The 15545-nt window shown below is 44.2% G+C and overlaps 1 protein-coding gene across 2 annotated transcripts in view; it reads left to right on the forward strand.

The window, feature by feature from the left end:
* The window catches only part of SCUBE2 (signal peptide, CUB domain and EGF like domain containing 2), a 40559-nt gene extending 25841 nt beyond the window's left edge, over positions 1–14718 (forward strand). For both annotated transcript variants that reach the window (XM_056493729.1, XM_056493728.1), the window contains 6 exons: positions 6472–6639; positions 7823–7984; positions 8625–8822; positions 9393–9545; positions 10508–10587; positions 11234–14718. In XM_056493729.1, the coding sequence (XP_056349704.1) occupies positions 6472–6639; positions 7823–7984; positions 8625–8822; positions 9393–9545; positions 10508–10587; positions 11234–11386 (914 nt within the window). In that variant the 3' untranslated portion in view covers positions 11387–14718. The remainder of the gene's footprint in view (positions 1–6471; positions 6640–7822; positions 7985–8624; positions 8823–9392; positions 9546–10507; positions 10588–11233) is intronic.
* Positions 14719–15545: the final 827 nt, after the last annotated feature.

Below are 15545 nucleotides of genomic sequence, written 5' to 3' on the forward strand. Positions count from 1 at the left end.
GTTTTGCTAACTCTAGAAAAACTTGGATTCGTAGAACAGACAAATGGTTTAAAACATCTGTGCAAGCAAGTAGGGAATTACTCAGGAAATCTCAGAAAAAGCAGTAAGAGTTCTATTTTTTTTTTTTTTCTTGGAACACTGCAATAAATCTGAAAAATTTTGGAATGTTCACCAAGATGAGTTTACAATGATATTTTCAAGCTATTTTGTTGGATGCTAGCAGAAGGCTTTGAAAAAATCTCAGTCCAATTGTACAGTATGACTGAAGATATTTGTGAGTTCATCTGGAAAAAACAGCAATGAGCAAGCTAAAAATGTTGCAGGTGGAGAAGGCAATGTGAATTACAATTAGAAATAGGAACAGAAAAGAAACACAATTTTTTTTAGGTAGCTGCAGAATCAGTTTAATGTCACAGCACAAACAAGAAGCATAGGTGGCATTTCTGTGCTAGTTCAGAGAGGATGGGGAATTTTTTGGGCAATACCTGCCTGGGAAGCTCTTTGGTGTGGTGAGCACCAATAGCCCATGGTTAGAACAGAGTCACTGAGCATATGAAGACAAAAGTTTTGAAGAACAATTTGTAGAAGTCAGACCTCTTCTGTTGCTGAATTGGTGCCACGGTTTGTTCTGGACACCCCAACAGGTGCTGCTGTGAGCAGTGGAATGACCCTGTGTGTCTCATGCCTGGTGGTTTGACTTCTCTTGCCTAACAAGGTGCAATCACTAAATGAACCTTCCTTCCTTCAGCTGGGTTATTCAGACCACATCCCTGTGTAGATTTGCTGCCACCAGACAGGAGGTGGAACTCGCACTGCAGTGCTTCACTCACACGATGTTAAGGTCTCTCTCCTTGCACTTGTTCCCTGCTTATTTTCATCAAATATATAGAAAATTAGTGTCTTTGAAACCTCCCTACATCAGTTGTCAGGCTGCTGGGAGCTGGGCAGACACAGCTCACTGTTGCTGAGAGGATATAAAAGTACACACAAGGAGCGTTGTTACGAACGCCTCATTTCCTTAGAAAAGCTGATTGTCCCAGGGTGAATGGGTAAGGTAGGGCTGGGGGCTGCTGCTTGCTCTGCCAGTCAGGAGCTAAGAAACAGGCTGGGGAGAGGAGAATAGAGTGGGAATAATGTGAAGAAAGGCAAGAAGCTGGTTCAGGGATCTGTGTGGGAGAGGGTGTTTTGGTTTTTGTTCCTTTGTTCTGATCTGATTGTTTTGTAGAGCTGCTTGGGAACTTCTGGATGGGATTGGGAGTCTGCTTACCTAGACATGCTAGTGGTTCTGGGGAGAAAGTGCCTCCACAGCAAGAGATACTGGTCAGCAGATGGATTCAGTGCAGCTGGTGGATGCGGCCTCTGGACAGAAAAGGACTTTGGCAAAAGGATTTGGCTCAGTCTGGCTGGAGGGGTAGGGAGCAGTGAGGGAACAAAGCAAGTCAGAGGGACTTACAAGTCTTCCTTGATGCAGTTACTGAGTGAAATGCAGGGTTTAGTTCATTGTTTTCAAATACTTGGAGTGTGGCTTGGTTAGGTTCAGTTTTGTTTATTCAGAGAGTTTTGTGCTGGTCCTCTTCTTGTGGCACATCACTTTTAGAAACATTATTTATATTTGAGCAGTGTCAGAGGGAAAGTCCAGCTCCTGCTCTGACAACTTTTGTGCTGCAATTGCAGCAGCAAGATAAGTTTCATTTGGTTCCACACTTCTGGTGAGGTAGTTCTATCTCTGATTTTCCTGTCTTAACTCCTGTGGGACACATATCCCCCTTGAGTGGGGCACAGAACAGAAGAAAACTTTAGAAAGGCACCAGAACAAATTACATGTGGTTTCCAGGGTATTCTGTCATTGGTTTTATTTTTGTGGGTTTTTTTGGTTTTGTTTTTGTTTTTTGTTTTGGTTCCCTTTTGGGATTCCCCCAAAGAGCTGTCATGTCAGAACAGCAGGCATGAGCAGCACTGGCACAGGCACTGCTCTGATGTAAGTGATGAGCAGCAGCATCTTGTGTGGGAGGTGTCAGTGCATTTCATTGCTCAGCATTCAGCAGCTTTGCCCCCTCAGCTGAGAGGATGCAAATAGGATAACAACATTTCATCCAAAATGGTGAACCACATCTCAAAGGTTTGGATGTGGTATGATAGTGGCATTATAAAATATGTCTAAAAGGAAAATCAAAGTGCTGCCTCCCTTTGCAGTTGTTATAATTGATAGTTGTGTCACACAACTGTTCCTGTTTTGTTTGTTTGGGTTTTTTTGCAATTTTATTAATATCCAAGAAGAAGAAATGAATTATCAAATGGGGAAAAAGGGTGCTATTTTTCCTTCTAACCTGCTTGCCCTGAAAATCATAGATTCAAGACATAAATCCTTAGAATGTGAGAGCATCTCATGTGACCTAAATGTGTGACCCACTACAGCACAATAACTTAAAGGATGCCGCTCCAGAATCAATTTGCATCACTTGTTGCTGATTTTCCTTATAAAGTCAAGGCATCATTCTTAAGAAAATGTTGAATTGGTGGATCATGACCTCCTTTATGAGGTTCACCTTCTCAGCCCCTGAGATACTGCAGCATTTGTCTAAAGGAGCAAATGCTCAAAGGCTGATGTGCTCAAAAGAGGGGAAGAGCCTTTAAATGTCTTTGTAACTGTTAATCCTGCTTCCCTCTGGGCCCCTCTCTTCCTCCCCACCCCCTTTGCTTCTTGTTTTTTGCATCAGAAAAGCTTTCACTTTTTTTCCCTCCCTTTAAAACAGCTGCATGAGGTTTTTAATGGGTATTGAAGATAAACAAAGACAGTGGCTGCAGAAATGAAGTCTACTAGAGGCAATTGGTCCTTTTGTTCAATTGGAGAAAAGCAATCAAGGTTCTGAAAAAAAAGAGCAAAGCCAGCCAGTGGAATTGTGATTTAATGTCATTATTTGCAAATCTTCAGATCTGGTTTTGGCTGGGTATTTCCCACATGTCAGGTGGGAACGTGCAGCTTCTAGTTTTGAAAAATGAAGCCCATAAACTTCTGTGCTTGTTCTCTTTAAGCAAATACCTAGTGAACTTTAACTTCATAGAGGTGTTCCTTGTGGATTTTTGGTTTTTGTTAATTTTGGCCTTTTTTTTTTTCTTTTTAAGAGAAGGTTCATCCTAATTTTGTGCACAGTCCTATGGAGTTCTGTGTGATGATTTCTATGTTGAGATAATGCCCCTATTATTAATGTTACTATAATTAAATCTAACATTATTTGTTATGCTAAACTGGGTCCCTGTGAATGCTGTGAGCTTCTGAACAGGCTTTCCTCAGCTCTCTGCTCCAGTGGGGCTGGATGAGTGGCCTGTTTGAAACATTTCTAGGTGGAAGATGAAGAGGAACTGGGAGCAGTTCACAGGGAAAGTGTTTATGGCCAGAACTGTCTGGACACTTGTACCACTATGAAAAGCTTTATTTGAGGTAGTCATGTGAAAAAACTGATATATTCCTGAGTTTGAGGCAATAAAACTTAGACATGGCATGGAGTAATTCTAATATTTGCATTGAATATTGAGTACTTGCTAGACTGTAAATAGCAAAATCAGTATGTGGGTGTACTGACCTCTTTTCTCAAATGCACATAGGACCAATCAAAGCCTGAAGTGTTTGGTGTGTCTCAGAAGTCAGAGCTTTTTTCAGCTGCTTTTGAACACCCTGTTACAGTGCTGCAGTGGTGGTAGCATGATAACCTTTTTTCTTTCTGTTGTTGCCACCTCTTAGGAAAATCAGAAGGAAATACTTGATTCAAATACTTTGGATTTAATGGAAAAGTTTTCCTTTGGCCCAGTGATGTCTGAGGAGTTTTTTTAAGTTTGCTTCCTCAATGCAAGTTTTCAAAAATTAGGCACTTTGCTAAATAACCCAAGAAGATTTAGATTAACTCAGTTGTATTCCACAGGGAGCTCCAGAATTTTCACAACATGTGGTTTCAAGGCAAGTAACATGCAGATGGTAAAGCTGCCAAGGGAGATCTGATGGGATAAGTTCTCAAAAGCAACATTTCCACATAAATTTTGGGTTTGATTCCTGCCTGGGGCAGGTTTCCTTTGAGCTCTGATAGATTTCCTACTGTTCTGCTGGACTCTGAGCAAGTTTAGGAAACCTCAAGAACAGTTTTAAGACTGAATTTGTTGGGTCGGTGTTTCTGCTCAAAACACAGAATAGAGGCACCCCTTCTCCAAAATGCAAAAAAACCCAAACAAAACAAACAAAAACCCCAAACCACCCCAAACTTGACATGTGATGAACATAAATGGAAAAAGACAAGCTAAGGGGAGAGGGCAGAGAGCAGGTATTTTCTAGCCAGGCCACTCAGAGCGTTGATTTCCCATAGAGCCATGGAGTTGTATGAGGAAAAGAGATTTTCTCAGGTCTTTCCATTGCTTTTAGGTTTCTGAAGTCAGTAGGAACTTCTCAGAATCACCTTTCCTAACCCTGAATTGTCTTTCCTTGTGGAATTGTAAATAGTGCTCTTTCCTTTCCTTATTAGGAGTGCTGCAATGAAAGCCTGAATTCATTCATGTTTGTGGAAGTGCACAAATTGTACAGAGATGAGTGTTCTCCAGGAATGTTTATAAAATGGAGAAAGGCTTGAAAAGTGAGGGAGCAAATGAATGTGTGTCCTTATGAGGGCAGAAGTGATGTGTGGTGGAAAAAGTTAGAACCAGGAGCTGAGACTTCCTCACAAGCTTTCATTGATAAGCTACAGAGCACTGCTTAACCTGCTGCATTTTATTTTTAAGCTAAGGAGGAGCACTCAACTGTTCCTCTTGGTGTATCAGCCATAAACAAAACTCTTCATCATTGATCATGACCGGTAGTTAATGCCCTGCTTGTTGTCAGTCATATATCCTGAAATGAAGCCAAGGCCAATTTAACTTCCTAACAAAACAGCTATTCACTGGGTGATTTATTGGAGCCATAAACTAAAACTAACAGTTTATTATCCTAACAGGTCTTAAAAGGACAGATTTTTTTTCAGCACAGCTGAACAACTGCAACAGTGTTTTGTGCCTTTCCAGAGCAGGGTAATTATTAAATACTGGCACTGAAGCCAGTTCTTTTGTGAAAAGTTTGCAAACCAGAACTTTTCAAAGATACTCATGAGTATTGCTGGGCTTGCTGGATCATACTGAGGTGTGTGATGAAGTAAAATCAGTCAGATTGGGTTAGTGCTGTCTGTGCACCATGCAGAATGCAGCAGTCCCAGCGCACAGATAATCATTACCCAGGATCCAGTATCAGAGGAATGGCAAGGATGTTTCTGCTTTATTATAAAAAGTCATTGAGGCACGATGTTTTATGCCTCTTTTTAAAAATGTTTTTATGCCTATTTTTATTAAGTCTTTGAGGCATAATGTTTAGTTCACTGAATTTGCACAATGAGTTGTTGGCCTCGAGGTTTTCATACAATCCAGCAATGCTAATGGTCATGAAATATGAATATTCAGTAATATTAAGAATAAAGCACTTACAGAAATCTGGAAGTACTTTTCTGGCATTTTAGGTTCAATACTAAATTATTTGATTTGGGAGGAGTTCAAGAGCTCTCTAGCTAGAATGAGGAGATAATCACTGGCTAATTGCACTGTTCTGATGAGCAGAGAGCACTGGACAGGCTGAGTGTCCTTACACCAAAATGTGAAATCCATCCCAGCTCCCAGCAGAGCTCACTAGCACTGAAGGCTGTAAATGGCTTAGCTGCCCCACCTAATTAGTGGCTTGTCTTCCTTTTCTTCTGTCTTCACTCAGAGTCAGGATTAAAAACATGGAGGAGACAAATTTTCTTGTGTTTGAATTTGGTTGTTTATTAAATCTTATCTAAAGTGCCGAGAGTTCTGCAACACTTCTAAATACCAGCTAAAAGTGAGCAAAATGGAGGTGAATCTAGCTAGTTACAAGGTCTCTTAAAGCTAAACAGTCCAATAGAGAATTGACACCTATATTATTTATACTTTTGATGCAATGACCAAACCTCTGTGACCTGCAGTGCAGCACATTCTATCCTAACCAAAAACAACAACCTGAAATCATGAAGAAGAAGGAAGAAGGCAGAAAGAGACAATGCCCAAAAACCTCCATTCTAAAACCCCAAATTCCAAACCCTTCACCATGTGAAATTACACACTTCCATTCTAACTACACACCCGTGATTTTAATTCCATCACTCAAATTTGGGAGCCTTCTCCAAAGCCTCAAGTCAAAAGCAGTGTTCTCCTGGGGGTCAGTGTCAGAAAGCACAGAAAGTTCCAAACTCCCAGGGCTCCAACAGAAGGCTATCAGTGCCTGCTTTACAGGGCACATTGGAGGTGTCAAGCTCTAGCTGTTGCCAGCATTAATTTCTGGAGCCCTGGTTCATTTCTGGTTCCAGCTCCCAGTACAGGAGAGCAGTTTTCTGTGCTGCAGGCTCACTAACACACCTTCATCTATAACATGTGCTCTTCCTCTCCTAGATCAGTGCTCCCCTGGTGAATATTCCCCTGATGGCTTCAAGCCCTGTGTGCCCTGTCCCCCTGGCACATACCAGCCTGAGGCTGGGAGGGTGTCCTGCTTTCCCTGTGGAGGAGCCCTGACAACGAGGCACAGTGGGGCATCCTTGTTCCAGGACTGTGAGACCAAAGGTGAGCCAGGATTGAGCTGGTGAGCTGCACCCATCCCAGGCAAGAGGAAATGCTCAAGGGGGACATTCAGAGAAGGTTTTTTCTCTTTCTAAGGGTCAATCCTTCTGAATCTCATATGGGTTGGGCTGGCCTGGCTTGAGGAAATTCAGTAAAACCTCAACTCTTTCTAAGACTGATTACCAAAAGCATGGGTAAAAGAAAATTACTTATATAAATCACTCGAGGATAAAATCTTTAACAGAAAATCTACTGCTGCAGAGCAGAAATAAGGCAGAGAAATAAGGTCCTGATGCAAACATTTGGTAATGGTTTGGAATAAGAGATCTCTCTTGTTTCAGTTATGTTGATTAAAAATTACAACATACTTTAAGAATTTAGCAATATCATTGAAGAATTAATATTACTGGTAGTAGTGTGATATATCTCATGGTTTCCTTCAGTGTAGAATCACTGAACTCACAAATACTGTTTATTCATACTTAATTTAGTGAAATTGAAGTACTAAAAAACTATGTTAAAACTCTGGATCAAGATAAGAGGAGCTGATTTCAGTTTTATTTAACATAAACAAAAACAAGTCTATAAATGAGGTTCAGTTTTCAAATTGGAGTGGAGATTAAAGGAATTCTTTCTATTAACTGGAATGAAAGCTCAGGAATTTGCATGTGGAAGAGGCCACATGAGACGTGGAATCACAGATGCAAGAATTATTTGGAGCTTATCTGAAGCATTTGGATTGGGGCAGCATTCAGGGAAGGACTGCTGGCTGAGCCAGCTTCCAAAACTCAGCAAGAATTATTTGGGAGTAAGCAGAGCTTAAAAGGAATAGAAAAAAGGGACTGTGCAGCATAGAAAACTACATTTGATAATAGATCTTTTCAACTTGCACAAAATAACCTGATAAACTGAAATAGTTTTGTTACCCTCATAGTTTACTGATATGGTTTTATTCTGCTTTCACACAGAACCACTCTGTAGTGTTGCATTTGGGAATTTTGAACTTGCACACAATGACCTGATGAACTAAAATTTGCTTTATCGCTTCTTTTTTTGTTATCCCCAGAGATTACTAATCTGGCATTTCAGTTTCTGAAATTACACTAGGTCTTACACAAATGCATGAAAGCATATTCCAGTGTGCTACTGGCACTTTTTAACCCAAGATTCTTTAATTCCTGTCCAGTTCAGTGTTCTCCTGGCCATTTTTACAACACCACAACTCACCGATGCATTCGCTGTGCAATTGGGACATACCAGCCTGAGTTTGGGCAAAACTACTGCATTGCTTGCCCTGGAAACACCACTACTGATTTTGATGGGTCAACAAACATCACACAGTGCAAAAGTAAGTACAGCAAGGTGCCTTTGATGCTCTCTTATAAATAAAAAGACTGGGACATTAATGTTCAGAGTGGCCCTAAGGGCAAAACTTAGCTTTGCTCCAGGGAGCTGGAGAGAAGGCAGAGCTTGCTCCTCTTTTTCTGCCTGCATCTCAGCCCATGTGGCTCAGTGAGAGACCATTTCTGCAGGCTGGTTCTATCCAGGTAAGTGATGACTCTGTTTTGCCAGCTGGTGCTGGGTTGCTCAGGGTCTTGCTATTAAATCTTTTCTGTCTTGATATAGCACTCTGATTTGTTCCCTGCAGTTAAGAGGAATGGAAGCTGGCTCACAAAGCTTAATAGCTCTAGTTATTCCTGATAACAACCTTTGGAGGAGTCTGTTACAAAGGGAGCCACTATTCTGGATTCATGGTAGCTGGGGGTGAATTAAAGAGGGAGAATGCAGGGCAGAGAGGTGACTGCTCAGAACCACCTCTGGAGTGCCTGTATTCACACAGCTGTGTGCAAACACACCCACACAGAGATGTGAGAGGCTGGCAGAGAGAGCTGCACCTGCAGCAGCTGCAGGAAGGAGAATGTGTGTCTGTCACCCGTGCAGCTGGGGCTGACCTCTGTGCCCTGCCCTGCATGCTGTGCTTCCTGCAGACAGGCAGTGTGGAGGGGAGCTGGGAGACTACACTGGATATATTGAGTCACCCAACTATCCTGGGGACTACCCTGCCAACAGCGAGTGCACCTGGAGCATCAACCCCCCGCCCAAGCGCCGCATCCTGATCGTGGTTCCAGAGATATTCCTGCCCATAGAGGACGAGTGTGGAGACTACCTGGTGATGAGGAAAAGCTGTGAGTGAAACACCGACGGAGGCATAGCTCAGTGGGAAACACAGGGCTCTCACAGGCACTGCTGTGTGCAGAAACTGGGTGTAGCCTCTGCTTAAGAGCAGGAATTTCTTTAAATGGGAAGGGGAGAATATTCAGCAATGCTGCCCCATGGTTCTCAGGGAAACAAGGGAGCAAGGGTATGATGTGCCAGTGAGCTGAGAGAAATATTGTTAAGAAGGAGTTGGTGGTTCAAGCTAACCAGTCATGCATTATGCTAAGCAGTTCTAGCCTGGGTTAGGAAAGAGGAAATGCTTGCTAATCCTTACAGGTGCCTGATGTGTGGATAAACAACCTCAGTTTCTAGTATAGGCACGTCCTTCAAGCAGTAGACTGTTTTCTTAGGAAAAGGGAAAATATTCCCTCGCCAAGAAGCCCCTCATTGATGGCCTGCCATCCACTGATGGCCTGCCACATTTTGAGGAGCTTTCTTAGCACCAGCAAGCATTTTTCTCGTGGCAGTTCAGCCTGTGTTGTGGCAGCCCTTTGGTTGAAGCACTGTCACCCAGTGCCTGTTGTGTGCTTGCTTTGAAGCTTCTTCCAACTCGGTGACCACGTACGAGACCTGCCAGACCTACGAGCGCCCCATCGCCTTCACCTCCAGGTCCAAGAAACTGTGGATCCAGTTCAAGTCCAACGAAGGGAACAGTGCCAAGGGCTTCCAAGTTCCTTATGTGACCTATGATGGTGAGTGGGTGTGAGCAGCTGGGCTGCTGTGCAGCTGCAGAGTGCAGAGCTGCCCTCCCCAGGCAGCCCAGCAGCGTCGCCAGGAGCTGCTTCCAGCAGCTGCTTTGTGTAAGACCTGGCTTAAGGAATTCTGCAGTCTTTTGAGTGCCACCATGCCTTCCAAACAAAAAGCTGGGCTCTGGCCTGCAAATTACAAAGCTCAGAGATAGAATCTAAATTTTGTGCACTTCTGTGCCTTTCCATTTGCTTTGGGTGGCCCCAGGTAGGAGTTAGGTAGAGCCCAAGTAGCTGGGTTTTATCATGTTCCTGCTGCCATTTGTGACCTAGAATCAGACAGCAGAATGTCTGTACTGAAAAGAAGCTTGAGGGGAAAGATTTTCACCTCACCCTTGTCAGAATCAAGAGGTGTGAAACTGGAGCTGAGGATTTGCACCTCAGCATAAGTGAAGTGATATTTTATGTTCTGTTCACACTGGATTAATTGTGAGGGAGTCATCCCTGCTGTGGTCTGCAGAGTTTCACTAGTGGTGGGTAAGTAATTTTTCAGGGGAGACCTCTCCTTTTGAAGAATTTCAGGTTATGATTGACCAGGGGGGTTACTTTTAAGAAAGCATCCTCTTACATAAATTTTTTATTCCTTCTTCCTGTAGACAGAAGCCAGTAAGAGGTTGTGGGTGTGTACAGCTGGGTTCCTGCAGCTCAGCTGGTGTGAAGCAGGTTCCTTGGTTACTGTGTGCACTCCAACCTTGGATGCTTTATGATTTCCTCTGCTTTTGACAGATTGATGCTGAGCAGCTCAGCAGAGCACACTGTTCTCATCATAAAAAGTGTTTGGAATATTTTCTGACTGCTAATATGAGGGCCAAGTACTACTGGCTCTTCTGAGGGCAGGGCTTCCTTGTGTAACCACAGGATGTAAATTAAGTGAACCTGCAAATTCCTCTCTTGTGCATTCCCCACAGAGGATTACCAAGAGCTAATAGAAGACATTGTTCGGGATGGCAGACTCTATGCATCTGAAAATCATCAGGAAATACTTAAGGTACATTCCTTCCACTAGACATGTTGGTTTTTGATTGGAGATTATATTATTTGGTGTGAGTGAGTTTGTGTCCTGCTCTGCATCAGGTCTGTTCCTTGGTGCACCAGGCATGTGCTGCTTCAGGGGAATGGGGAAAATCAGCAAATCCTGATTGTGCAGAGCAGTGGATAGGGCACCCTTTGCTCAGGGGGACTGAAGGTGGATCAAGGAAATTAATTTTTTGGGAAAGCACTTGGTGCTGCTCCTTGTAGCCTGTAGATTAGCAAGGGCTTTTCCTCCCTGGGTGAAGGAAATCTCCTTGTGGGTTTCTCTGACCTTGTTTAGGGGACTTCCACAGGCAAGTTGAGTGCTTGCCTTTGTTTTGCTGGGTATCAGCTCAAGTGTGTGTTTGTTTGTGGTTGGTTTGCTGGTTTGCTACTCTTGGGTGTGTGAGGAGAGAAGAAATTCTGGAGTGCTAATGTGGAACACCAGTGACTTCCAGAAGCCTGAAAGTCAGCCTTGCTCTGCTACATTTCCAAGCCCCTGAAACACTTGAAAAGCAAAATGCCCATCATCTTTTTTTTGAGTTAGACAGGCATTAAACCTTGGTAACACTGACCATAACTCCTCTGTGGAACTACTAGCAAACCTCCTTCCCTTTTCCCAGGACAAGAAGCTGATAAAAGCATTGTTTGACGTGTTGGCACACCCACAGAACTACTTCAAGTACACAGCCCAGGAGTCGAGAGAGATGTTCCCGAGATCCTTCATCCGGCTGCTGCGCTCCAAAGTCTCCAGATTTCTGAGGCCTTACAAATAATTGGCACTGTAATTCCAAGCTGAAGCAGCCCTGGCCATGCACAGGGGGCTGTGGGAGGTGGGGCTGCTTTCTGTGTTTTACACACTGGCAGAGACACTCCAGGGAAGCTCGCCAGCTCCGTTCTTGGCAGAGTTTGGCTTTCTCAGCTCATATAAATATTTTGGTGAACAGAATTTTGATTCCTCTCCAGGTGATACCTTTTGGGTACCAAAGGATACTTCACAGTGCCAGAATTGGAGACTGCCCATGATTTCTGTAACTGAATGGTGCCAAGCAGAAGTTTGTAGAGCTCTGCCCCATTGCTTCATCAGCACCTCTAAAAGCTAATGAGGACAGACAGGCTAAGTAGTGTGGTTTGGGATGAGCCCTGGGCTGCCATTAATGCATGTTACCTCCACAAAGCTGGGGTCATGTTTGGTCTCGCTGAAAGTGAGAACAGGATTGATGTCTCTCTTAACATTTGCTGTGCAGGAAATTCAGAGCTAAGGTTGACATAGTTTTAATTCAAACCAGTGAGGCCAAGAACTGCACAAGGTGCAGTTTTTGCCCTAAACTACATGTGGCATGGAGCAGAGGGTTGAAAATCAGCTTGACTGTTCAGGTGTCCATGCTGGTGACCTATTGGCTTACATGGTGTGATACCTGACTAGACTGTGGGCACCACAGCAGTGGAAAACAGGCCCTGACACACTGGACATTTCCATTTTGGCTGTCTGCCTGTTGGAACAGATCAGATTCCTTCCTAAATCCCAGTGTTTTCCCTGTGCATAGACCTGGGACAGCCAAAGGCATCTTCCAAGCTGTGTAACATTCTGTCCTCTGAGCACCTGCAGGTGAACACAGAAGCCCCATTTTACATGCAGCCTTTGCATAGATGATGCTCTTGGTACAACACTGTTTAAAGCTGAATAAGGTTCTTGTATGAGCCTCAGCTGTTCCATTCTCTGCCCTTGCTGAGTACCTTGCAATGGTTGGGCAGAGAAGAGCTGCTTTCCCTGTCTGGCTGGAGACAAGGAGGGGTACAACGATTCAGCCAGACCGTGGCCACAAAAGTTGTCTATGGCAAATTGTTCCTCAGGATTCCCAGGCTCTGTGTCCTCCTCCTCAGGCTGTTTCCTGTTTGAGACAAGGCTGTTCTGAGAGGGCCTGTAAGGAAATCTGAGCTGATCAAAATGTTGCCTCAGTGCTATTCTCAGTCCACACCTACATCTCCTCTGGCCACACAATCCATTCTCTCAGAGTAATGTACTTTGGGGACCTTCTGCTTGGAAGGGAGATAGCCACAGTCCCATCCATTTAGGAATGGACTTCAGACTTCTGTCTTTTGGTCACTGGCCATGCCAAGGGGTGCAGTGGGCACCAAGCTCCCTCTCTGTGCCATCTTTGGAATGGTACTTACATTTCACAGGGTAGCCAGGAGGAATTCTCCCTTTCCCAGGGTGTGGAGCCAGACCTGCTTGTTTCATTGCATTGGCATGTGGTATTTAACTGCTGTATGTGAAACCCTCCCCTAGAGCTGGGCTCTGAAGCTCCTCCCTGCACTGTTGGGAGCAGATGTGTGCTCCTGCCTCAGCCTTGCTGAGCTGCTGTGCCACCGTGTGTGTGGGGCAAGGACACATCTGGCCATGGTGTGATGGGGAGGGATGGTGGCTGGGGAGCAGAGCCTCTCAGGATGGGGCTGTGTGGTGTTCCTGCTGCTGGGGAATGGTTTGTGCAGCTGCCAGGAGAGAGAGCTGTGTCTCCCAGCTGCCCTGGGCTCCAGCAGAGCTGGGGGATGGCTGTGGCAGGGCGGTGAGTGCCCACTCCAGGAGCAGCCTGCAGCAAGAGCAGGAGGCACAGGGAGCTGGCAGAGCAGAGGGGAGGGCACACAGGTCCCTGTGTGTCCCTGGCAGCTGTGCTCATCAGGAAGGGTGCTGAGAGGCTTTGCTGCATCTGGAAAGAGCCCAGGGAGGTGTTTCCAGCCCCTAGCCCCATTCCAGATGCAGTGTGCCAGTGAGCCCAGCAAGCCACCAGCCCCCTCTGTGTGCCCTGGGCACTCTGGAGCTGCTGCAGCCCTGCTCTGGTAGTGGCACAGTGGGGACAGGAGCTTTGCTGCAGGCTCAGTGCCAGGGGAGAACAGGGCAGCTGTGGCTGTGCTCCTGCCAGGGAGGCTGAGGAGTGAGCAGCTCTGCTTCGTGGTGCTCAGGGACACACCAGTGACTGGCTTCAGCCAGGGCTGGAGGAGGGCAAAGCTGTGGAACATCCAGGTGTTCCTGGTGGGTGAAACATCCAGATGTTCCTGATGGGTGAACCTGGGCTGTGAGACATCCAGATGTTCCTGATGGGTGAAACATCCAGATGTTCCTGATGGGTGAAGCTGGGCTGTGAGACATCCAGGTGTTCCTGATGGGTGAAGCTGGGCTGTGAAACACCCAGATGTTCCTGATGGGTGAAGTTGGGCTGTGAAACATCCAGATGTTCCTGATGGGTGAAACTGGGCTGTGAAACATCCAGATGTTCCTGATGGGTGAACCTGGGCTGTGAAGCATCCAGATGTTCCTGATGGGTGAAACTGGGCTGTGAAACACCCAGATGTTCCTGATGGGTGAAACATCCAGATGTTCCTGATGGGTGAAACTGGCTGTGAAACATCCAGATGTTCCTGATGGGTAAACCTGGGCTGTGTTGCTCTGTGCATGAGTTACTGGCCCGTGCTCTGGGTTTGTCACTCTGCCTCCTGTCCCAGCCCTGCTGTGCCAGCCCTGCACAGCTGTTTTTGGGAGCCACAGTGATCCCAGCTGTGCTCCTGCTGCCCCACAGTGAGCACAGGCCATTCCCATTGCTGGGAGGGCTGGGGCTGAGGAGAGAACCTGCCCCTTCTCAGAGAATTCCTCATTGTTCCACTGCCCTGCTCCTTTCCCACCCAAACAGCAAACAGCTCTGTTACCCTTGATCTGACATTATGGATCAAAATTTCCCCTCTTGCTGTAATTCCTGTGTGTACAGTAAAAAGTGAAGAGGGAATTTTTGCTACCTTGAATGCTGGGAGGATTGATAACTTACAGAAGGTTGTGAACACTTGGCATTGTGTCTTCATAGTGATGGTAGTGGCTCTGTGGAAATTTCAGTTTCTACTTTCTGTGTGGTTGTAGACTGATGATGTGTTTTGGCAACAAGTGATTCAAAAAATGTTTAACCTTATAAAACAAATTTAATTTTAGCCCTAACTGGATGACTCAATGTCACCTATGTGAGATAAGCAAAAGGAACGTTTTGATGATTGTAAATTAATGTATAATGTTTCAGACTGTTACTCTTGATAAGAGAAATAAACCAGTGAACTTTTAGCTGCATGAAGTTCTTGGGTAATATTTTTAGTTCTCTTTCTGTGCTAGATAATATTTTTGACAAATTTAATGGTTGTTTCACAAATTATTGCACATCAGATACACTTTATCCTGGGAACATCTGCTTATCACAGCATCCTGTTTCATGTAATATATTACTAGCCTGCATCTATATGCATGAAGATACAATTTTCACATATTTCTGCATGCAATTTGCACATAATTCTGGCAAGTAAAATACCAGAATTATCCTGGTATTAATTCTAAAACTTATTCTAAAAATATATCCTGTATGATGAGCTAGAGTCAATTGGTCTGTTGTACCAAGCTGCATAAAGACAGGATAAACAACTAAAAGTAACTCCAAAGTGTTTTATTACTTTGTAGATTCATCTGATTATTTTTCCTAAAAGCAAAACAAAACAAAAAAACCCACACAAACAAAAAAACCCCAAACCACACTGTTTAAAAAGAAAAATAATTTTAAAAAACCCCAAACCAAGGAAAACAAGGTGAAAGCCTGTGTTAAGACACAAGTTCCCAGAATACTTTTAAGATTATACCACAGTGTCATTAAATTCACTGGCTTAATTTCTTAGAATTAAAAAGTAGACTTAGGTCATATTGAAATTGAAAATAAGTCAGTCTATAATAATTTTTAATTTCTGGATATTTTTTTAATATTATGTGGAGATTATTAGATTTAGTCAGTCTATCCAACTTTTGTCAAAGTTATCCCAATATCTTCTCCCTAATTTATTCAATTGCCTGTTTGACCCTTGGCTTCCTTTGGTCACAGTGACAAGAACTGATTTGTATTTCAGTGGGTGTGT

The sequence above is a fragment of the Oenanthe melanoleuca genome, chromosome 5 (genome assembly GCF_029582105.1).
Source record: "Oenanthe melanoleuca isolate GR-GAL-2019-014 chromosome 5, OMel1.0, whole genome shotgun sequence".
NCBI classification, from domain to species: domain Eukaryota; kingdom Metazoa; phylum Chordata; class Aves; order Passeriformes; family Muscicapidae; genus Oenanthe; species Oenanthe melanoleuca.